This window comes from Octodon degus, unplaced genomic scaffold (genome assembly GCF_000260255.1).
Source record: "Octodon degus isolate 3935 unplaced genomic scaffold, OctDeg1.0 scaffold00046, whole genome shotgun sequence".
Classification (NCBI taxonomy): Eukaryota; Metazoa; Chordata; class Mammalia; order Rodentia; family Octodontidae; genus Octodon; species Octodon degus.
Window position 1 is genome coordinate 529,807 of NW_004524622.1, and position 27,399 is coordinate 557,205.

At 39.4% G+C, this 27,399-nt stretch overlaps 1 protein-coding gene across 2 annotated transcripts in view; it reads left to right on the forward strand.

Annotated features, from left to right (window-relative positions):
• The window catches only part of Cabcoco1 (ciliary associated calcium binding coiled-coil 1), a 116,961-nt gene that overhangs the window by 50,237 nt on the left and 39,325 nt on the right, over positions 1–27,399 (forward strand). Inside the window, exon 6 of one of the 2 annotated variants that reach the window (XM_023716243.1) lies at positions 10,402–10,769. The exons of the other annotated variant lie outside the window; for it this stretch is intronic. Within the exon in view, the coding sequence (XP_023572011.1) occupies positions 10,402–10,623 (222 nt within the window). The 3' untranslated portion in view covers positions 10,624–10,769. Of the gene's footprint in view, positions 1–10,401; positions 10,770–27,399 lie in introns of those variants that run through there. 2 annotated transcript variants of the gene reach the window in all.

Below are 27,399 nucleotides of genomic sequence, written 5' to 3' on the forward strand. Positions count from 1 at the left end.
AAAAAAAAAAAAAAAAAAATCAATAATTGAGCATATTATCAAGAAATTAAAACCTGACATTAAGACAAAGTATGTTTCTATTAGTTATTTTAATTTTGGAGATTTTTTTTATAGGGACCACCTTAAGAAATGTCTGAATAGTGCCCTTTATAATGTAGACTCTAGAACACCAGAGACCACTGACTAAACTTACTTACTATACCTTGCTCACTGTTCTCAGAAAAGTTTTTTAATTTAAAACTTCTATTTGAGAGGAGGAAGACAAAATAGGCACATTTTCAAAATTAGACTCTAAAACCAAAATTTTTAGCATAAATGACAGAAAAAGAATAACGGTCTTAATAGCTTACATAATAATTTCTTACAAGTTAATAAAGAAAAGGTTAGTGTATGAATGGAAACGTTAGCAGCTTCTTCTTGGAAAAGAAGATATATAAACAACCAATAAACTTATGCAAAGATTTCCACCCCTAGAGTGCTAAGAAATATAACCCAATTATCATATTCTCAAAAGTTAAATAATAAAACTGTCTTGTGATGTGGTGAACTGGTGTTCTCATGTGCAGAGAATAATAAGTTAGCAAGCTTTTCTGAGATTAGTTTGGCAAGATATAGTAAAGTTTAAGTGGGTTTCTGTTTTTGATTTATGTTTTATTTTTTATTTTCTAAAGAGAATAAAAAATAATTTAAAGAACATTGGAAATGATACAGAATTTCACTAAACAAAATAAAATAAGAATTCAACAATTCAACGATTATTATATTACATACTATTATCTTCAAATTAGTTGTCCATTACCAGACATCAACCTGCAAAATTGGTCAAAAAAAATTAGAAAGGAGAAAATGATTTAAGCATTAACTGTTCCTTTCAATAGACCAGTAGAAATCAGCGATGCAGTTGTGCAGGCTATCCTGTGTACACACATATGTATTTTTTTCTTTTTTCTTCCTTTCTTTTCTCCTTTCTCTCAGCCAGATGTATGAGTCAACCCTTGTATTTCACTGGGTTTCTCTCAAATAGCTAAACAATGGGCAGAAATATAAAGGTGCATACTTGCTTGCAGTGAACTGTGGAGAACCTATATGTCTGTCGTTAGAAAAGAAGATTAAAATTTTGTGGAGCTTCTATATAATTCAGTCATCATTAAAAGTACTCATATAGTATTGCGTTTGTAATGGAATATTATTCACACTATGTTAATTATGTGATAAAAACAGGCTATTAAATGTGTCTACTGTGATTGCAGTTTATAGTTTTATATCACAACTATGTATATATCATAGCAAACAGGTCCTGAAGGACAGACATAAAAATGCTAACAATAGTCATTTATCTTGATAGTATGGTACATAAGCTTTGCTTTTACTTAAGGCTTGTTTGTTTATACTGAAATTATTTTTTTCTTTTTTTTTCTGTTTTTAGGGCAGGGTCTACAGGGTCTACAGGGCCTCCCTACATAGATTGGACTTGTAGTGATTCTCCTGTTTTCAGCCTCCCAAGTGCTGGGATTATAGGCGCGCACCACTATGCCCAGCCTCAGTGGCCATCTCTGCTTGCCCTTGGGGTAGGGCTGACATGGCAGGCGTTGGGGATCAAACCCTGACCACTGCACTCTGCCTAAGCAGGCACTTTAGTGTGCTGAGCTATCAGGCTGACCCTCTGAAGTTTGTTTTGTTTTTGTTTTTGTTTTTGTTTTTGTTTTCTGAACCAGGGATTGAACTCAGACCCTTGCACTTGCCAGGCAAGCGCTTATTCTAAGGAGCCATCTCCCTGGCCCCTGAAGTTATTTCTAATAACTAAAATTTAATAGCTGTTTTTTAAGAGAAAAGGCTTAAACTATAAAAGTTTTAGTTTATCCCCTTTTATTTTCCTTGCTCAGCATTATTTATTTTTTCTTGCTTATGTAATGTTAAAAGATTGCATAACATTATGAAAATGTCGGTGTTATTTTGACAAAATGCATTTCATGTTTATATAATTAGGGAGTGTTCTTTATTCGTAAAGCAGAAGTTCTGCTGCAAATGAAGTTTTGTTACTGGAGGACGAATATCTTCTTATTCATGAGTTATAAGAATCACATGAGCACACACCCACGCATGTGCACACACACACACACACACAAACACACAAGTGTCCAGGGTAATAATGACTGCTGTAGCTGTAGAGATTGACTACACTATTTAAGATACTATCTGGCCAAGAGATGGCAGAATAGAGGGGGATGTTGAGGTCAACTTGTCTGTTCTGTGACTACCACACCTACAGAATGCATTACTAATCCAAGATTCTGGCTGAACCCTAAAGTAGTATGTTTAGACTTAGCTGGACTGTCTGGCCAGGCCTGAGGCAGATGTGTTGGGTTCAGCTGCCCACACACAAGAAGCATTTTCAAATCAAAGTATGTTTAAGAACAGAAGCACCTGAAGAAGAAAAGATTCACAGTTGATATAGTAACTAGCTTCAAATTTAAAAGACTGGCAAGACAAAAACAGGGAGTCCATTCTGTCTGTGAAACTCCCAGACGGCAGACCAAAGGATCTTGTGGAGGAGGATTTTGATGGAGTGAAGGCAGTCACCTTCCAAAAGAAAGTGGCTGGAAACAGAAGGGATGCAGCGGAGCAGAGACGTCCCTCTCCACAACCCTCTCCGCAGGTCCTGCCAAGCAGGAGGTGCACCAGAAGGCCCTTCATACATTTTTATTGAATGAATTGAGAGGTGACAAGTTATACCTTCCTTGAACACATTTCAAGGTTTGCTGTATGATTCATATTAAATAATACTTGTAAAGATGTTTAAAGAATGGGATGAAAATTGAGCAAGGTATCAGCATGAGTATGTGACAACTCCTGATTTTTCTAAGATTTTCTAGGACAATTCCAGTTTAAATGAATTTGCCCTCTTCTTCCCAGGAGTATACTTCCAAATGTTCTTCTTGTTAGCAAAGTCCAGAATTTATGATGAGCCAGTCTTGCTCTGGGTAGCATAACTAATAGAATGACAAAGTGGATTCCCTTCTAGAGGCTGGAAGTCAGGTTGGACTGCTACAGTTGGAGTGGACAGAGCAATATGGCTTGTAGGACCAGGAAGCCGTTTACTGTAAACAAAGAGCTGGCTCAGTCTTGGGGAATGCAAACTTACATGTCAATGAGGATAATCAAATATAAGCCAACCAAGACCCTAGAAGGATATATTTTTATTATTTTCTTTTAAAGGGTGATTTTGGTCATGGCTCTATATTATTGGGCTGCATAACGGTAAAGTTTCCATAGTGCTCAAGTTTGATTACTAGGCTCCCCTTCAGGCATGGTGAGTGTTTGACAGATGGCGGGGAATATGCAAGTAAGTATTCATTGTGCAGAAAAGCATGCGAGTGAAGGGTCAATCAGCAGAGAATAAACATGCTTAGAAAGAGGCCACCTTATTGGTATTCTGCCTAGAGAATTGGGCAACTTTCTATGCAAATTATGCAGCTGCATCGGCACCATTGGCACTATCAAGTGAAGGGGGGAAAATAGCCAAGTTCTCTGTAGCAAAATAGTCACGTGTTTGATCAAGAAAATAATATAAGTGTAGATGAGCTAGAGGAGTTTTGAAGAGTGGTTTTATGTGGTTTTTAAGTTTCATTTTTCTCCCATTTGCCTGAAGCACTAATGACCATGGCAGAAGTGGTGAGCTTAACTGATGAATATGGAGTTTCATAGCTCCCAGAGCACGGTGTTTAGACTAAGAAGAGCTTAGATGGGAGCTGCAACCCGCTTCCCCTTATTTTAAGATCTGCGTGCCTGATGCGCAGAGAATCGTACACGTACAAGTGCTCACAGGAAGATCTTCGTTCTTGCTCTCTTGCTGTCTCTTCCTTTCTCACCCAAACAGTAGACCACCTATCAGTAGACCATCAGTTTTTCTAGGAATTACTTTTTCTGCCCTCATAAATAATCAGGGATTTATAGCTTAACAGATGAAATATTTTAATAGAAAGAAAAAACATGTGAGGCTAACGAATATAGATATTTTGCTTTAAAGAATGAATATCTGATTTGAATGATCTTTTCCTCCAAAAAGTCATAGCATAATTAATAAATGCCGTGTCTGAATGCAGTGGCAAGCAGAAACACCAAAACAACAGCCAGGATTTGGAGAAGGATTTATTTCCTTCGACAGGCACTGATAGGAATCATGCCCAGAATACCAGGCCCTGATCTCGATGGTCTAGGGCTTGTGGGAAATAAGGAAGTAGGAAGTGCAAAGTCACAATGGCTTATCATTTGGGGATGGGTTGATGCAATGTGCATCATGTTGTTTTTAAAAGATAGAAACAACCACAATTGGAGTAGGAGCTATTATCTGGTCAACTAACAAACTGAGGTAGACTGGCTAGGGAGGGGGCATTTTCTGCTACATTAATACTTGTAATCTGGAGCAATTCGTGCCCTTTATGAAGTCTTTTCTGACTCTTGTAGACTGTGGAGGGAGCCTACACTGCCCCTACAGAACACCGCTCCTTTGTAGAGATTGCTGCTGTGACTTGAGCTAAGACGTTGTGCCTCACAGCGGTAGGGTGGAAGTAAACTGGCCAGAGCTGGGGTTGCTTCAGGCTGCCCTGTGCTCCCTCTCTTACACAGAAAGGGAGAGATACAGAGCCAGAGCCAGAGCCAGAGCCAGAGAGAGTCAGAGCCAGAGCCAGAGCCAGAGAGAGCCAGAGCCAGAGCCAGAGAGAGTCAGAGCCAGAGAGAGCCAGAGCCAGAGAGAGCCAGAGCCAGAGCCAGAGAGAGTCAGAGCCAGAGAGAGACAGAGACAGAGACAGAGACAGAGCCAGAGCCAGAGCGAGACAGAGACAGAGACAGAGATAGACACAGAGAAACACAGAGACAAACAGTGACAGAAACAGAAACAGAGACAGAGACTGAGTCAGAGACAGACAATGTAACAGAGACAGAGAAGCAGAAGAGACAGAGACAGAGACAGAGACAGAGGACACAGAGAGACAGAGAGAAAGACAGTAAATTATTCTTGAAAGCAGCTCTTTAGGTTTCTTCACAAACAGATTAGCCTGAAGATTACCTAGAGGGCCTCACATAGAGATCTAGAGTACCATGTCCAAGTTTCCTGTATTTTTTTTTTTACCGCAGTCATTTATGTGCCTATGATTATAGCAGCAATTTGTCACTAAATCCTGTTTCCAGCTAAATCCTGGAAACAACCCAAATGCCCATCAGCTGAGGAAAGGATAAAAATGATGTGGTATTTTTACATAATGGAGTATTATTCAGCTACAAAAAAGACAAACTCAAGGCTTTTATAGGTAAATGGATACAACTAGAGACCATAATGGTGAGTGAAATGAAGCAGATCCTCACGTGCAAACGTCACATTGTCTCACAAGTGTAAGAACCTGAAAGAGTAAATAAAATCTGAAAGGTACAATAGATACTATGAAAAGGAAAGAATCTGTTTAAATAGAAGGAAACACTGGGATGAGAAAAAGGACAAAAGAAAGAAAGAAGAGAAACGTATATTTATGCATGTATACAGAATTGCGTGGATAATTTTCATGCTGATTTCTGCTGGTCCACTGAAAGGAGCAGTTAATGCTTACTTTTTTTCTTCTTTTTGATTTCCTGCATTATTTTTAAATGCCCGTTTACAAATTCTTCAGCCCTTCTCCCCTCACTGGGTGGAGTTTAATTTCCCTGTCCTGGAGAGTAGGTTGGACTTAGCAGAGTGTTACTTCTAGTGAATCCAAAGTGACAGAAATGATGATGTCACCTCCACGATGTCTCTTCTCTAATGGTATAGTGGCTCTGCTGCTGGTTGTTCTCTGGAGTCTCCCATTTGCAGTGGGAGACACCCCCCGCCATGTCATGTGGGTGCACAGGAGCTCGGGAGAGCCCAGAGACCTACCCACCATGCTGGGCTCAGACACTGCCACGCTGAGCCCCCGAGAGCAGCAGCCCTGCAGGGCAGGGTGACTGCGACTGGGCAACCCCTGAGGCTGTGGGCACCTGGCAGGTCTGCTTGCAGCTCCCTGCACCACAGAACTCTGTTTCTAGATGTTGTTTTAAACTGCCAATTCGACCCATATTTAGCCTCCCTAAAAATACCCCTAGAATTCTGTTTTAAATGTATACAGTTGTCCATGAAGAGGAGCTTACATCTTAAAACACTACACATAATAGGTGTTCAATAAACACCTGTCCACAGCATAACCAGCTGTCAATTTTTTGACTTGTACAAAGAAAAATTATTCACCTGAAAACTATTTTCCTAACAATTTTACATTAGATTTATAGAGCGAAGCACTCAAGTGTTTGACACTAAGCCATGTATAAGCAAGACTGGATCCTCATAACTAGAACACTTCCCCTGAGGTCAGTGCACTCCTGTTCTGGAACAGGAACAGGCATAAATCCACTTCCACACGGGCAGGGCCGCAGCACACTTAAAGCTCGTCAAGTACTTTGCCCACAGAAGCAATCTGAGACTCGAGATACCTTCTACACGCTTTTCCAGCTCCAAGTGTTGCCTCTGACCTCCAGATCATGCCTTTTGCCACCTGATTACCGAGCTACTTATGCACTGAAGGTGGCGTGCCCGCCGGCACGCTGAGGACCTGCCACCAACCGTCCTTCAGCCAGCCTGAGAGCACATGCCGCTCTCCTTCCGTCGTGCGGCACAGGCAAGCACAGCTACGCATGAAGAGAACCAGACGTGAGCGTAGTAAGCGCACAGGCTCCACCCCACACGCCCCTCGCCCGGCTGCTGGAGGGGAGCACCCCCTTAGCCACATTTCAAAGTTACAAAACTCGGACTAATGTCTGCGTGGTTAGCTGCCCTCCCAGACTCCCTCGGAAAGGCTTTGGTTTAAGCTTGCTAGTACCAAAGAGAGCCCTCAATAAAAGATTGTGTTTAAACCACTTTTAGGAAGAGCAGCACATAGTAATACTGATTATCCTCAGAAATTTGAACAGTTGAGACACAAAATAGGACAGAGTTGAACTTTATTGCCTTTCAAACATGCACTCTTAAAAAATAAAGTATGATATAAATAATATTGTAACAAAGTTATTTTAAATATTCATCACTTTTACAACCCTCTAAATTTCCTTATGCTTTCTACCCATGAACCTCATGATATTCTCCTTTATGTAATAAATACTACTAACCAAATATGGATGTTTCCATTTATATACAGTTTATGAGAACAGACACTGTACATATATTAAATTACAGCCAAAATTGAGAGAAGAAAATGCAAAGTAGCTCATTATTCTTTGTTAAATAATGAATGTTTTTGAAATTATATGACCATTACATGCAAATGAGGATAACTGGTATAAATGTAAATTTTTCAAAACTTCAAATGTTGCTTAAGATAAACTCTTTGGATGAAGTTCTGAATATTTAATTGTTTTGTTTTCCCAAAATGAATGCAACCACCTATTCAGCATAATTAGATATCTAGGTAAAAACCGTTCAATTAAACATAGCATTTTCCACATGCACATTAAATACTGTAAATAATTCTGCACTGAACATCTGGCCCGTGGCTTGGATGTTCTTTCCTCTGGACTCCTTGCTGCTCCGCTCCGTGACTCCGGATGTCAAACTGTAGGCACAAAGCCACCAGCCCCTGTGCCCTCAGGTTCTGGGGGTGCCACTAGAGGTCATCATGGGATGGAGGTAGACAACATTCTCCTGCAGCTCCCTTCTTGCAGGGACTTCTTGTCCAGGGATCAAGACTTCCAAGATCTCTGCAGCCCTTTCCTCCATGTTCTGGAAGCTGCTCCTTCCCTGACCCTCTTAGCCCAGGCGTAAGAGGGTTCAGGGTCACATCACCCTTGCGTAACATTATCCCAAATTAGCTTGCCTGGCAAATAGTCACTTTGCTGACCGTGCCTCAATTACTCAGTTTAGGTGTGGCATTTTCTTTTAAAACTTTGACAGTATCGCCACTGATACCAGGAGTAGGGACCTGGGGAAGCTGGCTCCTGAATTATGCTGTTTGCATATGCGATGGTAGCTGGAAAGCTAATTGGCTTTGTGAGAAGCACCAAGGGACGTGAGGCAGAGTATTTGACAGGAGCAGGCTGTGGATGGGCGGGGCGTGCTGCAGGGTGTGACAGGGTGCACTTACTGTGGATTTGGGCTACAGGGTGTGGCTTGGGTACTCCGTAGAATCGCTAGTCTGCTTGGCCCATAACGGACGGCTGGGCTCTGGTTTTCCTGTGGTCGGTTAGGCTGGTGTGCCCGAACACTCCACACACAGCACAAGGAAAGGATTCTCGAGCTCAGGAAGAGGAGAACACGCGCAGCTCACTCAGTTGTTTCCTACGCATCGTCACCTGATGTGTCCAGAAGCAAACCTTAAGGGAAGCCTCGGTAAGAGGCTCTCCACCATCACCTGTCGCCTTGGGAGTGGTTGCCTGCTCAGCACTGACTTCTGGGCAGGCCCGTGAGATGCCTGGAGTCGTGATTTAGATGGAGACTACCCACAACGCAATTGTGGACACTCACCAATCCATTTGCACATTATTTTTTCTTAATCACCAGATGAATTTTAATAATATTAATGAGAAAAAGATACTACCATGGAATAACTTAAACAGAAATCTCAGCTGCTCACTAAAGCTTTAATGATTGCATAAAAAATGTGAAGCACTACACAAGTGTAGGACCAGGTGAACGCAGAAGCTTGGCTCACCGGTAGGGTACCCTTCACTTAGCCCCTGAGTTATCACGGAACATTTTTTAACCTCCGTGAAACTTAACTTCTTCAACTATGAAATGCAGGAAGTAACAACATCTCTCTTCCTTCATTGCAAGAATAAGCAAGATAGGACCTGACATGGGACAGCGACTCAATTAGCAAAGCAAATAGTATATTTTGTACATTCGTCTCTCATTGCATATCCAAGGTAGTATAGCTTTCTAATCTATAATCTCGAGGTTGGAATTCCTGTCTACTTATTTTATATGCCCAGTGCCTGGCACAGATAAGCACCTGCCAAAAGCTATGGAAGTAGCTGTGCCAGTGATTGAATGGATGGGTGAGCGAGCTCCTGTGAACGTGTCCTTCTGGTCACTCTGACCTACCTTCCTTCCCTCTACTGGTGTTTAAATCCCACCTCTCCATCTGCTGCCTTCACACTCAGAGAAAAATTACTTGACTTCACAAGGCTCCTCTTTACAATTGAGATGACACCTGCATTGTAGTTCACTTGGGCTGCTATTGATATCGGAGGTGAACTCCTAACCTGCTAGATGTCCAAAAAACCAGAACAGGTTCTCTGAAATCCGGGAATGAATTCTAAGAACAACTGAGGTTAAGAGTAGAAGGAATTTATTGCAAGAAAGCAAACTACTGTCTGAGAGGGACAGAAGGGAGCACAGAAAGTGGGTTTGCTGTCAGCCCCACTTCTAAGCGTGTTTATCGAGCAAAGCCAGGAGATGAGGTGGGCTTCGATCAATAAGACTACAAGGATAGTTGCTTAGATAATGTTGATCTGATGGTAAAACACTGGATGGGTATAAGGTGGGACAAAACTATGGCCAGTAAGTATGTAACAACTAGTTGCTTGGGTGACTCTGATTAAATGAGGAAATAAGCCAGGTAGCACCCGCACATGGGCAGACAAGGACGTTCCCGGTAGGGGTGGGTGGAGGAGGCCTGGTCCTCCGCCCCCAGGTGATGATGCCTGCTTAGAATATCATCACTGCTGGGCACCCCTCGGGGAAGTGTATGGGTGAGTAGTTCTTTTACTTGAAGCCTGGTCTTCAGTGAGTGCACCTCCAGCCACACCTGTCTTCTGCATTGACCTCTCGAGGACTCAGCCTACACTATTTCTACCTAACTTAACTGTTTGTAATACTGTGACAGACATATCATCCTCTGTTTAGCTTTAAGACAACAGCAATTTATTTCCTAGTTCTAGAGACTGAGAAGTCCAGGCTCATTGCAACTTCAGGCTCAGCCTCTAGTCAGGACTTGCTGTGAGCATCACAGATGTCACTTTCTTGCCATCCTCCCTTGAAGCAAGACAGGAAGGCAGGGCATGGCTAACACTGGCTGGGACAAGAGACACGACAAGGTCCCAGGACACATGCATAGTACCTTTCAAATCCCTGAAGGAGGACTTCTCGTGAGAACTCAAGCAGGTTTTCCATAGGACAGCCCCACCCAGACACCAGCCTGACTGGGGGTGACACAAAAAGGACATCCACATAGAGTTTTGCTCCACTGTGTGCCCCTGCATGGTGGCTTGCCTCACACTGCAGGATGTAGTGGGCTTCTTTTCTTACTTGACTTGGCCCAAACTCACTCAGCAGAGCCTGTATTGTTTTTTGTTTTTTCCTACCTTTAACAAAACTTTGCTAATGTTTGTGCTTGTCTTGACCAGTTCTTTTGTTCCAGACAGAAGGAATATAGAAACTTTCCAGGGGACTCCAACACCCTAAAACCTGGTGACAGATGGACAGAGAAAACAGCAGACTATTGTATGAGGTACAGGCGCTGCACTCACTCATGTGGGTTCTGCCTTCAAGTGTCTTCCAGAGAGCCTACCTCCCAACACCACAGCCTGGCGGTCAGGGTTCAGTGTTCAAATCTTAGGGAGTCCTGAGCACTAAAGCTATAGTAACTTCCTGTCCTCGTAGGATGCTGTGAGAAATAAATTAGGTAACAGTTAATATGTCTGGAAAGTAATACTCCATAAGTTTTATTTTTCCTCTTCTTGTTCCATGTGTAATTTAGAACCAAACTTCTTACGGGCACTGAAATAAATGTTTGTGATGGACCATCATGGAGTTCTAATTTTAAATGTTCATATTCTCTTCATTCCTTTTATAAATCTCCTAAATATCAAATTTCTGCCCATGGGATTATAAAATATTTTATGCCTTTTATGGTTAAAATTCTCTAAGAATTTGGATGAGTCCTATTTCTGAAAGTTATTGCAATAAATCCAAAATGAATAAATGTGGAAAATATTTAACATTGAACAGTTAAATTTTGAATGGGAGAGATATATGGTTAAATGTGCCTCTTTTATTCCTACAAATCAGAGCCAGAGACAGTTTGATAGGTTACCCCCCAGAAACTCCCCTAATAATTTCTAATGGTACACATCAACTTGTGTCACTCCAAGATTATTCTTAACAAATGCACATATTGTTTGACTTTACTTGGAATAAACAAAAAGCTTAAAATTGGATTATTGCTTAGACACAGAGCCATTAAATTAAAATAAGGCCAGACATTTGGAATTAAGTCAGTTTAAGATAGTCACCTCTCATTAAATCATGGCCACAATATTTGGATTGTCTCATTAGCTCTGTGCTGCAACCATAAAAACTCAGTTAAAATTTCACAGTAAATGCATAGTACTTATACATAAATTTCCAAAATCCGTGCCTTTGAATCAATTTATTTTACATACTAAAAAGGACACCAATGACAACTAAAGCACTAAAAACAAAAGACAAAAAAGTAGGTCTTTTAAAATCATTTAAATCACCTTGACTTTGTTCTTTCTACCCTTAAAGTACAAAAGAAATCCATCTATAATGAAAACAACTGAATCCCACTTTCCTCCCTCTCTCTCATTCTTGGGATTTCAGTAGTGTGGCACCATCTAAAATGTAACAAACTTAAACTGATTTACCAAAAAAAAAAAAAAACTTTATTTATAGCTTTATTTGTGTTGAACAGCTTTTTTAAAAACACACATTTTTTGGATTAAAGAAAATGTTTGTGGTAACATATGCTCCACTGCCATTTCAAAATTACAAAATGAATTAAGAAGGGGAAGGACATAAATTAAAGTATGAGTGACTTCATAAAATAAACATTTTACATAATTTATAAATTTAAATTTTTGTTACCTCAAAATCTAGACAGGATGAACTAAGAACATAATGCTTTTATTTGCCAATAACAAAAAAACATTTGCCTAATTACCATTTCAAATAATTTTACAGTGACATTTTGAGAATATAGTCAATGTAAACTTTATTCCTATGCTACAAATTCCCAATTCCAATATAATATCATGATTAAAGCCTTCCAAAACTGAATTGTGTGTGTGTGTGTGTGTGTGTGTGTACAACATCTGGGTGCATATGTGAATGTGTATGTGTGTTTATGTGTGCATATGTGTATGTGTGTATGCATGCATGTCTGTGTGTATGCGCATGTGCGTGTGCCCATGTATGTGTGCATGCATGTGTGTGGATGTATGTGTATGTGTGTACATATGTGCATGCATGTCTGCATAGGTTATGAGTGTATGTGCATGCATGTGTACATATGTGCATGTGTGTGCATGTGTGTCTGCCCATGTGTGTAGTGTGTATGCATGTGTGTTGCTCATGTGGACGTATGTGTGTGTATGTCTGCATGTTATGAGTGTGTATGTGTGCGTGCATGTGTGTGTGCATATGCATGTGTGCGTGTGTCTTCCTGTGTGTGTGTGTGTGTGCGTGTGCTTATGTGTGAAGAGGCAGTGATGTAGGGGCAACAACAATGACTTCGCCAGAGCACCTTCTTTAAGGCACATTGAGAATTAAGTAGACAGTCTCTTGTTTCTGTTGAATACAGTTTGCATCCTAGACCAACTATGATGCTATTTACAATCCCAGAACATACCATAAACCCAGAAATATTCCTATTCTTTACAGCAGGAAAAGTGCTAATGATAGTGCATGAAATTTATAAATAAGTTTGTATTTTAAACTATGACATGTAATTTATTCAAAATAGTCATTCTGATGCATCTGCTTCCAACTGTGACAGTGTGTCTTACTCTAATCAGAACAAATATGAAAGTGAATATTTCTTTTTCAAACGAAATCTACCTGAACGCTTTGAAGGTCTTCCAAGGCAGTGAGGTCTTTAAAAGCCCCCGTTTCCAGAAACAAGACATCTGACATGAATACAATTTGCAGTGCCGCTTTGCCTCTTGGGGCATTTCTTGATTAAGTTATTTATTTATTTTTTTAAAAATTTTAATTTAAGGAAAAAAAAAGACAAAAACGAATAATAAGATTATATTTTAGATGGAATAATGCGACATGACTAGGCAGAGGGCGGAGCCTTCGGAACAGAAGCCAGTGGACACTGAGCAATTTTCAGGGCCTCCGGTGAGGGCGCCTAGGCAGAGGGCTGGACCCCACGCCCAAGGCGGCGGGAAGCGGGCGGGTGCCCGGGACGCCCCGGAGTGGGGCTTCCTCACAGCTCCCCTTGCCGGCTCTGCTGACCCTCGCTGATTCTCCCACTGTGGCGCAGGATTCACTCTGCAGAGGACGTGTCACAGAGCAAAGTTTTCACAGCCTCACAGCGCTAGGGCTACGAAACACTTAAAGGTCGCAGCGAGGAGCTGCAGAGTCTGTCGGTGGCAACCCGGGCGCTGTCTTCTGAGACTGGGAGTGAACTGTACGTGCTGGAGCCTCGCGAAGTCCGAGAAACAGCCCGAAGTCAGCTCAGTGATGACCGGACTGGAGCGGTGTGTGCCTCCTCGTGCCTGTCTGTGAGAAGGCTACAAATAAAGCAGCCGTGGGACAAGTGCAGACGCTGAAGTAATGTAGAATCGCGCCTCTCAAAGAGAAGAGGTGGAGAGAAAGGTAAAACATTTGAAGAAATAGTGGACAGTTTTCAAGCCAAGTTTCATGGAAAATACAAAATCACAAAACCAAGATGCAGAGCAAACTAAACATGCGCTGCACAAAGAGGACTAGACCATCACACGCCATAATTCCATGGCTAAAAGCAGGTGACAGAAATCGCAGATGCCCCCAGAGAATGAAATACGTTTCCTTTACTTCACACAGAGGACAAAATGTTAAGAATGAAAGCAGATTTTAAGTAGGAACAGAGCAAGCCATAACATAGTAGAACTTGAATGGAAAGTAAAGGATCAAGCTGGACCTTCTCAGCCAGTGAAAGGATCTTTTAATGTTGGTGGAATAAGTCCTTATTTCTATGTACAAAAGTATAAAAATTCATCATCAACAGACCTGCCTCACAAGAACTACTACAGAGGACCTTTAGGCAGAAAGAGAACTGGTGCCGCGTGACAATCTGTATCTTCACAAGGAATAAAAGCAGCACAAGTCATAAACATTTGAGCTGATATAAAATGATTATTATTCAAAAATTATTTTAAAATAATTCAGTGTGTAAAGCAAAAATAAAGGGAATGTATTGTTGGATTTGTACCACGTACAGAAACTAAAATGCATGACAACAGTAGGATTAAGACAAGAGGGAAAAGATAGATATCTGTTGTAAGTTTCTGCACATGAAATATTATATTATTATTTAGGGTATGCTGCAGTATAAAAATGTATAAGATAATCTTTAAATCAACTACCAAAAGCTTTCAGCTAATAAGCAGACAAGGTGAAATAAAAGAAAAATACACTTAATACAAGAAAAGCCAACAAAAGTGAACAAAGAACATATGAAACAAATGAAAAAAAAATTGTAAAACAGTAGAGAGAAAATGAACAACATCAAGTATCTTTAAGTGAAAATGCAAACAGGACAGTGTCAGGTATCTTATTAATCATTATAACCTACATAAGAGCTAAAGATTACTAGACTGCCAACTCTCTGACCCAACTATATGCTGCCTACAGTAAACACACTATGAACAAGGCCCAAACAGGTCTGAGGGAAAAGTATAAATGCACACAATGTCAGCAGCAATCAGAAGATCACAGCAGTGCTTCCTTGGTAGTGCGGGAGATATTAAAGCAAAGAATTTGACCCACTGAATGCCATTTCACCAGGATACATGAGTCAATCCCAGAGGAGGGCACAGCAGCCCTAAACACTGATTTACAAAATAACAGACTACATCTGTGTGAAGCAGAAGGAAGAGAATGCAAGAAGAAATAGGCAATAGTAACTGAAATAGAATTAGAAATAGAAATGTGTAATTGCTATGGAAAATTTCAGCATCCTTCTCACAAATTGTTCTGCTCAGAAGACAAAACAGAGAAGTACAGGTGCTTCAGCCAGACTATGAAGTAACTTGACCTTATTAACATGCAAAGGATAATGATAACAAGAAAAAACACATTTACTTTAAGTATACAGAGGATATTTATAAAGTAGTGAACATTCTAAATCGTAAGATAAATATAATGAATTTAAGACTTCAAATATCAAATTACCATAATTATAGTCATGATAGAATTTTTAAAATTTTATTAATAGGACCAGGGAGGTAGCTTAGCAGTCTAAGTGCCTGCCTGGCAAGTGCAAGGACCTGGGTTTGATCCCTGGTACCACATGCCATGCCAGCCCTGTGCCCTGCCAGCCACTGAAACCAGGCATGGTGGCACATGCCTGTAATCCCAGCACTGGGGAGGCTGAAACAGGAGCATCACTGTGAGTCCAAGCTGCGTAGTGAGACCCTGTACCAAATAAATAAATAAATCTTTTTTAAAAAAAATTCATCAATATGTTTGTATTCTATTAGTTCGTGAAGTTTGCATTCATCTTGAGAAGTAGAAACATGTACATAGTACAGCTTGGCTCTCCTTTTTAATCCCCTTCTCTGTCCCACCTACCTACTTCGCTCCTCTTCGAAACCTCCTTCTCTTCTTTTCATTCCTGATATCATTATTCTTAACTCATGTTCATTAAGGTTCCTAGCTTCTTGTACAGGGCAGATCTGGATTCTACGTCCTTCCCCTCCAGCTCCCCTCACGTCTCACTCTCCACCTCCTGGACCCCTTCCTGTTTGCACGAGGTCTAGCCCCTTGTTTCCTGTCTGTCCACCTCTGTTATGCTTTTTGTACTGTCCCTTACTCAAACAAGAGATACCATAAGGTATTTAAGCTTACATGTCTTATTTGCTTTACTCAAGACTTTATTTTCCAGATGCATCCATTTTCTTACAGATGTCTTGAGTTTATCCTTCTATTTAGCTGAATAGCACTCTATTCTGTATAGAGCTCACACTTTCTTGACTCATCTCTTGCTGAGGATTCAGTTGCTGTGAGCTGTGCTGCTGCAAACACTGGTGTGCATGCACCACTGTGGTACGATGTCTTTAGGACTTCAGGGAAAACAAGAATAACAGAGAGACATGGAATTTCTAACTGTAGTTCTTTGCGAAATCTCTGACGCTGATTTCCATCACGGCTGTGCTCATTTACGACCAGCACAACCACAGTAGCACCTGTTATACTTTGGCTTCTTGGTGACGGCCATTCTTTCTGGTGTAGGGTAGGATCTTGGTGTTGCTTTAATTTGCATTTCTCTAAGGCCCAGAGACGCTGAAATGATTTTCATATTTTTGTTGGCAATTTGTATGTCCAAAATTTTAAAAGTACATAAAAGTATTTTTATGAGAATGAAAACAGAATATATTAATGCTCATGTGATAAAATTAAATTGGTATTTAGAGGGAAATTTATGGCACAGAGCAAAAAGTAAGCAGAAAAAATAAATGAGAAGAATAGAAACAAATTCTTAAAATAGATTTCAAAAAAAAATCAATAAAATTGATGAATGTCAAGACTGAGCAGGAATAAAGAGAAAGAGGGTAAAATTACCAATATTGGCAATAAGAAAGATGACCTCACTAAAATTTTATTTTATTTATTTTTTAAACACTTTTTTTTTTAAATTTTATTTATTTATGTGTGTGTGTGTGTGCGTGTGTGTGTGGCCAGCTCAGCCCACCAGGGGGCGGGGCTGGCTGGCATGTGGTGCCGGGGGATCGAACCGCGGTCCTGTGCTTTCTAAGCTTGTTCTAAGTAGGTGCTTTAGACCACTGAGCCATCTCGCCAGAAAAGTAATAAGCGATTGCTAGTGCCATGATGGGCCGAGGAGCTTATCTACTTTACGAGTGAGTGGGTCGTTTCTTGGGCCCTGGCAGAAAGCCGAAGGCCCAAGTCAGAGCAAAGAAAATAAGAACCAAAAGTAACAAATTGAACTTAAAGAGAAAGGACTTTAAAGGATAAGAACAGAAATTAGTGAAATAGAAAGTGTATACAAAGGAAACTATTAACAGACACATGAGGTGCTTCTTAGAAAGACCAGCAAAACCAAGAATTTCCTTCTCACACATTAAGAATAAAAGGAAAGATAGCATAAAATGATGAAAATCTATTGAACAAAAAGAAAGTTTAGACATTGTAATAGCTTTATGTTGAAGAAATAGAATTAAGTTAAAATATTTAAAAATATTTTCCACAGGAAAATTTACAATCCCAGATTGCTTCAAATTTAGGAAGGAAATAAATTTTGTATGAACTTTACCAGAGTTTAGAAAAAGATCACCATAACTACAATACCAAAACTTGGAAAGGACAGTTTAAGAAAGGAAATTTCTGACATACCTTCCTTAGGAACAGTCACGCAAAAGTCCTAAACAAAATGTTAATAAATCAAGGCAAATAGTATGTAAAATAAAAGCAGCATGCAATGACCAATGTAAGTTAATTTTAAGAACGCAAGGTTTGTTTACTATCTGAGAATTCATCAATGTAACTTACTACAATATTAAATAATAATGACAAAACATATGATTTTCCTACTAGAAGCAAAACAGTCATTATATAAATATAAAACTCATTTTAAAATTCTTTGCACAAACTCGAAATTAAAACAAGTTCCTTGATATAATTAAAACTTAAAATTCTGCAAATGCCTACATCAAACATACTCAATGGTGAAATATGGAAGCCTTTTGCCCTGCATGTGGGAATAAGTGTGTCTGCTATCAGTACATAACTGAGGAAAAACAGAAAAGTAAGATTTATAACTCACCCAGTCATATATTCCCATGAGTAGATGGACTACAAAGAAGTCTATCAAAAATTATTAGAACGTATAAAGGAAATTTTCAATATTACTGAATAAGTGGCTGATATACAACAATAAATACTTCTATACACTACAAGCAATTAGAAAATAAAACAATAAGATAACAATAACATCAATCAGCATAAATCATCTAAAATATATAAAACAAAAACAAACATGTACTTGACAATCTAATTTTTAAATACATAAATAATTTGAAAAAAGGCAAAACATAGCTAAAATCATATTGAAGCCAAATTAGAGTTTATATTACTATGTTTTCAAAGTTATAAATTTATAGTAATTTTTAATGCTCACAAACTTTAAACACTGTGATTAACATAAGCTGCTTTAAACAGAAAAATCAATCACTGTAAAATAATTTTTAAAAAATAGATTTACTTAGTCTTTTAGTTTATGATAAAGGTGACAGTATAGTTCAGAAGAGGAAAAGTGATTCTTTCAATAAATATTTAAGATTAGGGCTAGGAAACATGACAATGTCAAGCCATACAGTTATATGTAGAAGATGAGCAAGGCAATGATCCTGAGAATCTTCAGAAGATTTTTTAAACTAGCAGTTATTTGGAAAGACTCTCACCCTGACTAACTATATATACTGATACCTGTGAACTAAGCTACTGCACTGCAGATGGTAATTTGTAGTAGTAGTTTCATGCTTGGAGTGCCTGTCATTCTGGTCATCTGAATACGGACTGCTTGTCATGGCATGCCAGTTGCTGCTATGATGTCTCTCAGGTAGATGGTTGTTCAAGAAGAAGGGGGTGGTGAATGAAAGCAAGAGACAGGAAAAGAAATATTGTGGGACTGTCCTGCTTCAAGGTTGTATATGGTGAGATTTTTGGACTTATGTGCAAACATGAGAAGTATATAATTCTTTATGCCTATTTTTAAAATATATTCTAATTTTTAAATGTTTTTTATCATATTCGTAGGGATTTAAAGTTCATCATATCAATACTTGATGAAAAATACCTGTTCCATATTATGCCTAAGATGTTTGATATGCAGATAGTGAGGTTAAGCTTAAGAGCCTAAGTTGTTCGATAATAACAACAAGCTTGTCTTCTGGATGGTTAACAACCTAAGTTTGCAGACCAAAATTAGAGAAAAAGGAGGGCTGCAAGGAAAGCCAACATTTTGGCCCTAGCCTTCCCAGGTCAATTAAGACTCAGGACATATGAGAACTTGTATTGTAACATCATGTACCTCGGTAGTGTCCCAAATTTTCTGATCAAGGAGATTTTGGGGCCAAAGAGGAAAGTGATCGATGACTTAGAGTGTGCCTAATGAGAGTCACATGGAGAGAAAACATTTTCTCAGGCTTTCACAGAGAGCACATTGGCCAAGCAATGGCTGTGACTCATCCACATGGCTGACACTGACAAAGGTTCTACAATCTGAGGTACAGGATCTCAGGATAAATCCTGAGGAGATTTCACTGACCTTCTCAGACCCAAAAGCTACAACTCTTGTTGCATAGGTCCTGCTTTACCTTGGTCTTAACCATCCAGAAGAAAAGTATAAAAATGAAATATAAGAAATAAAGCCATGCTGTTATGTTGAGCTGTGGGGGACTCAGGTCAACAATTTCTGACATTGCCAGTTAAGCGGAAGACCCGATACTATTATGGGATACTGGACTCTTTTAGAATATTTTGCTTGTTTACACACCTATAATATTCAAATAACAGAACTTAACAAAAAAAAGGGTATACAGATGAATGTCCTTTTTATATCTGTGTATTCAAAGTGGTTAGGATAGATATATAGTTACATTCTGTTAATGAATAGAATGATTTGTTCTAATGGTGTTTGTAAATAGGATATCAAGTCCGCATCTTGTACAATAATTAACCACTAAGAAGAATGTATGCAGTGTGTTAATTATTGAAACTGTCCTACCGATTTGATTTGAAACTGTCTCATTGCTATTTGTTTATCAATAAAATTATGGCAAAAAAAGAAAGATTAGGGCTGGCCAAATAGCTCAGCAGATTAACAGGGGGCCGGGAGTTCAATCCCCGGGCCTGCCATGCCTGTCCATCCCAGGGATGCGCTGAGACAGCAATTGAGACTGGGTGTGGTGGTGCGGGCCTGGAATCCCAGCTCTTGGGAGGCTGTAAACAGGCGGATCACTAGGAATCCGATCTAGTAGTGAGACCCTGAACACCCTGTAGATCCTTCCCTGAAATACAATAAATAAATGAATAAATAAATAAGATTCAAAAAGGAATATTGTATAAAATAATGAACCTAGAACATTAATTTAAATATAAAAAGATTATTCCCAGATAAATTATGGTTTTAAACATGAAAGTAAACTATTTAAGCCTATGAAAGACAGCATAGTAAAACACAGACTTAAAATGTCACATATAGTCCCAGAGAAACATAAAGGAAAAAACTGATAAGCTAGTACATTAATAGTAAGGATTTCTTTTCCACAAAAGACAGCAATACACGCATAAAGCTTTGGGTTATTGGGAGAAAATATTTTTCATAAAATGTTCGGGACAAAAGGCACACCCACGGTTCACGAAAGCAGACCCCGGACAAGAGCTTATGTCTCCCTGCCTAGCTCGCCACCCTGCACAGCCCCCAAGTGCTGCGCCGCGGTCCCCTCCCCACTCACTCTCGCGCGGGTGGCGGCTGTGCGGGACGCGGCTGTGCGGGCGGCGCCCTGCCCTGCTGAGCGGCGGATGTGCGCGAGCTCCCCCGGCTTGCTTCGCCACTCGCCTAGCACCAAAGCGGACGGATGGCAGCCGGGGACCAGCACCCCCGCAACCGTGAGCCCGAACAGCCTGCCTCCTCCCGAGCTGCGGCCTCGGGTCCTGGCCTGCGATCCGGCGCTCACTCCGGCTGCACGCGCGGCCACGCTGGGAGTGGCAGGACGGGCAAGCCGCGGGTCCTCCACGGTGAGCCGCCCGCGGCGTGGACCGTGGCACTGATGAAGCGGCCCCAGAGCCAGCTCGGATTCCGAGGAACAGAGCTTAAACTCCGTCTCCTAACGGAGGAAACCCCAGAATTTGCAGCAACCACCCATAATCCGTGATGTCTCCCCACCCACCTCGAAGTTATGCTTTTCCAAAGCAATCTCTCTCATCCAAGCCCATTTCAAATTTTCTCTTTTTTATGAATTATTAAGCCCCTAAACTGAAAATAGCTCCTCCATTTGCCCCTGTGAACTTTCATTTCATCTCTACCTTTCTTAGGGCACTTTTAACTCTCGACCTTGAATTATTTATATAAATCTTATCTCCTCTATATTTAAATAACATTTCTTTCCAGTTACTGAAATAAGAAATTCATATTGTAGAAATTAGTAAGATCCATTTCTGAATATTATGTGCCTGTTTTTCACACCGGAGATACTTAATAAATGTTATTGAATAAAGCTTAGGAAAAAATCCAAAAGGACTGGAGAGATAGCTCAACAGACTAAGCGCCTACCTAGGCAAGCTCAGGGACCCGGCTTCGATCCCGCCAGCCCCGCCCCCGGGTGCGCTGTTGGTGTACACTTGTAATCCCGGCACTGAGGAGGCTAAACACAGGAGGATGACTGAGTGCAAGCTGTGTCCCTCTACCAAACACATAAAGAGAAAAAAAAAAAAAAATCCAAAATCTTAATAGGCCAATACTAAATCCTCCCAAGTTTATTTAACTTGCTACTTTCCTTCTGATCCTGAATCACTTTGTTTTGGATAGAGGTAGGCAAAAGCGACACTGAATATTTTCCAGGCTTATACTGGAGGTAAAGTTCATAATAAAAAAGGAAGCAACATAAGGGCTAACGTTTATTAACCTCTTACTGGTGACCAGGTAAACCTCTGAATTCATCCTCATACCATCCTAGGATCCTACGAGATTTCAAAGAAAAAAAAAAAAAGAAAAAAAAAACAGGAATTAAAAGCAAAAAGCCAGAAGACCCAGAAGAAAATTAGGACTGTAGGACTGTGAAATGCTCCAAATATTTGAAGTTCTGACACACACTGTCTACACAGGGAGCAAGCCACACTCAAGAATAAAGACAGGAAGGGCTTTGGGAGAAAGGGAGCATCTCCTCTCTAAATTCTAAATCTGCTCTTTTTATTTTACATGGAGTAATGACTAGCTCCCGAACTTCATTTCTCTGCCAACTGAAACTTTGAGGGCTTAAATTGCTGAAGCTTTACCCATAGAGAAAAAGAAAGCTTAACAACAACATAGTTTTGAAGCACTGGGTTCAACTTACAGTCAATAATAAGCCATTACAAATGGAGAAAACTAAACAAATTTCTGATACTCTTGCTTAACAATTAAAAGCTGTTTTGTGTTCAGTACTATACTTTATGTCCATTAAGATAAAAGAACCATAGTTCTTTAAAAGTACCTGACGTCAGAAAATGATGCTGCGTATTTGAAGAAGTGAAATTCAATATTTACGGAGTTAGCAGGAAAGCTCACGCTAAAAAACAAGAAAAAGTTCAGGAAAAGGAGGGATCACTGTGGAATAAAACAGCAAAATAAAATTTGTTTGATGAGTTAGGAATTAAGCTGGTCTTTCCAAGCTAAGTGAAATTTAGATGTGCTATCAAAAACATTCCAGATTTGGATTTAAGAAAGTGAAAATTTGTAACAACATGAGCAAGGGCATACAGCCAAGAATGACTGAAACATTTGAACCTGATAGGGAGGAAGAGACACCTTCTCATGGAGAAGATGATGGATGAGAGCTCATTGGAAGACAGCCGGATGGGTGCAGCAGGATGGATACGGCAAGCTCTGAATGGATGCTGGGCACAGTGTGGCAGGCTCGTTCAGAAAACAACCACGGCCCTTTTCATGCTTGACTGTGAGAATATTTGATGTATTAAAGGAACTTCGCTGAGTTTTAACATAGGAAAGTTATTCCTGAAATGTAACTGGAATGAAGTCTTCCCACTTGCTTGCCATAAAATCAGCATGATTTTCCAGAAGGAGATTATTATTTTTGACATGAAGCAAAGGTCAGAGTTTGGGTGTATATTCGTGTCCATGGACATGATGATTTGTGTAGGTGTTTTAATTTCCAAAGTCAGGGTCAGGAGGCAGGTTAGGGCTACAGTGCCGTGGCAGCCAGTCAAGCTGCTCATTGTAGTTCAAAAAGTAGTCAATTTTCTGGAAAACATTCTATCAACTCAGTTTAAATAGTTATAAATCATTTGTGAAAAGCCACCAGTTTATATAAAGGTGTAACTGCTTTCCATGTAGGCATTATTCTTTAAAACATGAAAAAAGGTCAGAGTTTGAATGTGCATGTGCGTATATTTGTGTCCACATATTTGTGTATTTTCATTTACCCAATCAGGGTCAGGAAGCAGTTGGGATGACTTCAGGTCAAGCCAAGCCATCAGATTGTAACTGTAGTCCACAAAGTAGACAATGCAGTAGCAAAGTTCAAACAAACAAACTCAAAATATTTACCAATGCACTGTGAAAAGTCATTGTACTTTTAAGGTATTTATACATCTATTTAAAGGTATTGGGGCCAGGGAGATGGCTCAGTAGGATAAGCGCTTGACTGGCAAACGCAAGGATCTGAGTTCAATCCCCGGTTCAAAAAATAAATAAATAAATAAATAAATAAATAAATATTTGGATTGTTTTACCAAACTTAGCAATTTTTCTTTTTGTATTATTAATTTTATTGAGAAATAGCAAGGAGACAGTTTCAAAACAAATTAGTAGAACAGTTTCAATAATTAACACATTGCATATTGTTGTCTTCATAGTGGTTATTCATAGTACAAGATGCAGACATGATATCCTGTCCAAACACTATTAGTACAAATCTTTCTTCTCATTGAATTAAGAGAAAGTAGTTGCATATCTATCCTATTTTGTATATGTAGATATAAAATGATCCTTCATTTGTATCCTCTTTTTTTGTTTAGTTTTGTCAGAGATGGGTATTCATTCCATTGTAGAAATAAACTTGATTAAAGTGATAGGATATATTTCTCACACCAAAAAATATTTTTTAATCTAATGCCTATATCTTTTGGGTGCTTACAAATTGATTCACATTTCATAATAAAAAATTCAGCAAAATTGCCAAATGAAAAACTCATCAATTACTTTACATTTCATAAATATGATTTGAAAACACTTTACTAATTTTACAGAAAGTCATTAGGTTAAATAAATCACCTTTTGAGTACATTAACTAATGGAGTAAAATAATTCCAATATATAATTCACTTCTAAATGCCTCGGCGTTACAGGAAGTATTAATAAAGCCCAGACTTCCTGTATCTTAAACCAAGCAGTAAGTTTGATCACTGCTTTCCTGAGTTTAGAAAAACAAATTATGAAAGTTATCATGAACTTCTTGGAAACGTAGTGAAAGAAGGGCATGTTTACAAAATCATCTCTTTGACTTCCAACCTAAACTAAGCAAGGTTCGGCCTAGCTATGAACTCCAAAGCACAACTGTAAGGCACCATATTATCTAAATGACATTGAGAGAAGAGAGAGCAAGCCAAGCCTGAGCTCTTCGGTTTATGAATATGGTAGGGAGTTACAGGTGATAACTCATGGAAAATCTAAAGATTGCCTTCCTCTTTTTGGAAAAAGGCTGAAGTAATGCTCAACACAGAATCTGGTCCTTCGCTGCTGGAGCAGGCCTGGCCAGTGCATGGGAAACGGCTTCTCTGCATGGCACCCTGTTCTCTCCAGCCTTCCCTTGAAGAGCAGTGTCCCTGCAAGGCAGACATTAAGCTGTAGGATATGGTGTTTCTCTCAAAATATTTGTATTCTCCTAATTGGAAGTGGCTTCTCCATGTTGAGTCTCCCCAGTTTTGTAGAGTCTACTTTTAATTTCTTCTTACTGATTTTGGGAGAATGTCAGTGAACACCACAAAAAATCCTCTCAACTAAAAATAAAGACATCAATTTTTATAAATTGGGTGGACTTAGTAAAACAGGACCCCAAGGAAAGGGTAGAAGAAGAAGGAAGAAAAAGAGAAAGGAAGGAAGGGAAGAAAAGAAAGAGGATGTCTTAGATACTTTCCTGTACCTGAAAATATCCAACAAACACATCATAAAGGAGAGACATTCTGGCTCAGTTGTAGTCTGTGGTGCTGGCTTCCAGGTCCATGTGGTATGACAGAAGGATGTGGTCGAGGAAAACTTGGTCCTTATGGCATCTAGGAAGGTGAGAAAGAAGGCAGAAGCAGGCAAGGGCACTGTGTTCTTCCAATCAGACCCCATTTCCTAATAGATATCAGCTCTACCATCTCTCGGAGCCAGTCACCTTGCAAACACATGAGCCTTTCGGTGACCATTGTAGGTCTAAAACAAATAAACAAAGAGTATTAATAACCACAAATGAGGATTTTCTCTAAAGAAAACACTTTAAAGTGTATACATAGTGCTAGGAAAATTTGCTATATAAAATAAGATTGAGTCTAGACCCATATCTTCCACCATGTACTAAGTTAAAATCAAAATAGATCAAAGACCTAATGTTGAAACAAAAACTGTGTGAAAGATAAAATGATAAAACTCTTGAAGTCATAGGTATAGGCAAAGACTTTCTAACAAAACCCCAGTTGCATAGACAATAATATCAAGGATCAAAAAACGACAGCAAAGAAAGCTTTGAACAGCAAGGGAAAAATCCAGAGAGAAGAGACAACATACAGAATGGAAAAAAAAATTATCCAGTTACACATATAAACAGAGGACTGATATCTAAAATACATGGAGAACTAAAATTATTAGACCTCCTCCAAAATAAAAGACCAAATCAAAAAATGGGCCATTGATTTTTGGTCTGCAAAGTTTAGTTGTTAAACATCCAGAAGAGAAACTTAATGATATTATTACCTTGTAACAGAGATAGTTGAGCTTAACATCACTATCTGTCTGAATATCAAACGCTTTATACATAACTGGGAACTACTATTTTCCAACAACCATGGATATTCTAAATTTTAAATCCTTATGGAATGTTTAAAAAATTGCATTTTTTACACAGAAATTTAGAAATCAAACCATATACAATGTTATATTAGGACAATCCTATGACATAATTTCTTGTCTCTTGTTTTCTTTTATTACCTTTTTTTTTTTACAAACATTTACTTTAAAGAAAGTATAGCAATAATTCATATGACATTAGAAGCAGTATGCATGTAGAAGACCAAAGTGACAGGTATTTCAAGCATGGTTTTAGTATTACACATTTCTATCCTCAGTGTAGTGCTTCGTTCAGATACCAGCACATAGAGTTAGTCAGGGTGAGAATTCTACCTATTAACTGCTATTTTCGAAAACCTGATGGAGATTCTTAGGACCATTGCCTTAACCATCTTGTTTATATAAATGTATGGTTTTGCCCCTACAGCCATCTCTGACAAAACAAAACAAAAAGAGGGATACAAATAAAGGACCATTTTGTAGTGAAAAAAATATATATGTGTGCGTGCGTGCGTGCGTGCGTGCATGCGTGTGTGTGTGTGTCTGTATATAAGATAGTTAGGATAGATATACAGCTAGTGTCTCTATGTTTAATGAGAAGAAAGGCTTATATTAATATTGTTTAGACAAGATTTAATGTCTACAAATATGTCTGAGTTGAAGTAAGATAGAAATGAAAGAACAAAAGGAGTTACTGTTCTAGAAGAAAAAGGTAAGGATCACAACACTGATACAGTACAGTGACATTGTTGTTCTTCATCATCCAGGCAATAAAAATTAGTCACCAGCAAAGAAAGAGGTTTTAAAAACATAAGAAAACACTGGCTTAATAATTCTAAACAGCAGCATTAGATGCAAGAGTATCGTAGAACAGTATCAACAGAGTTCAAGAAGAACAGCCATTTGGTTCAGAACTTCTTACTATATCAAACTGGTATTCAAATATTTAGCCAATGGGATCCAATCTCAAAATGCATGGAGTTTGCAGAAGCACATCTCCTGGTTATCCAGGTACCTGGCTTTGAGATTTGTGCTTGCTCACAGAGTCGGGCACATCTCCAGTACCACAGGCATTGTTACCCATCACCATATGTTAAGATGGAGTTTGGACACAAAGCTGGTAGTCAAGCCCCACAGCTGTAAAAGTGAAGGGAAGAAAGGATTTGGCAGGGTCGGACAGCGAGATAATGCCCAGGCTTTCGAGCAGCTGTGGAGTAGTAGCTACTGATCAGCACACTTCAGAGAGGCTCAATGTGGCCAGCCACGTGCTCGGCACCCCGCCCCAATGGTGCGAAAGTCAGAAGCTCATTGACACACCTTGCAGCATTATTTGGTCTAAATGGTTGCTCAGTTCTTCAGGGTCGCATGGTCTCTAGTGGACATTAATGCACAGTGCATGCACAAAGCTGCTCATATCTATCTCTTGCCAATAGAGAAGACATTATTTTAAGCAATCATTTAAAAATTTTAAATGCAGTATTTCACTCCACAAAATAAACCTCAGTAAACTCCTGTATTAGAAATACTTGATAAGCAAAGTGACCTCACAATGATGCATTGAAGTTAGAAATGAAAAACTTGGGGTCAGAGGAGATATCTCAGTAGAATAAGC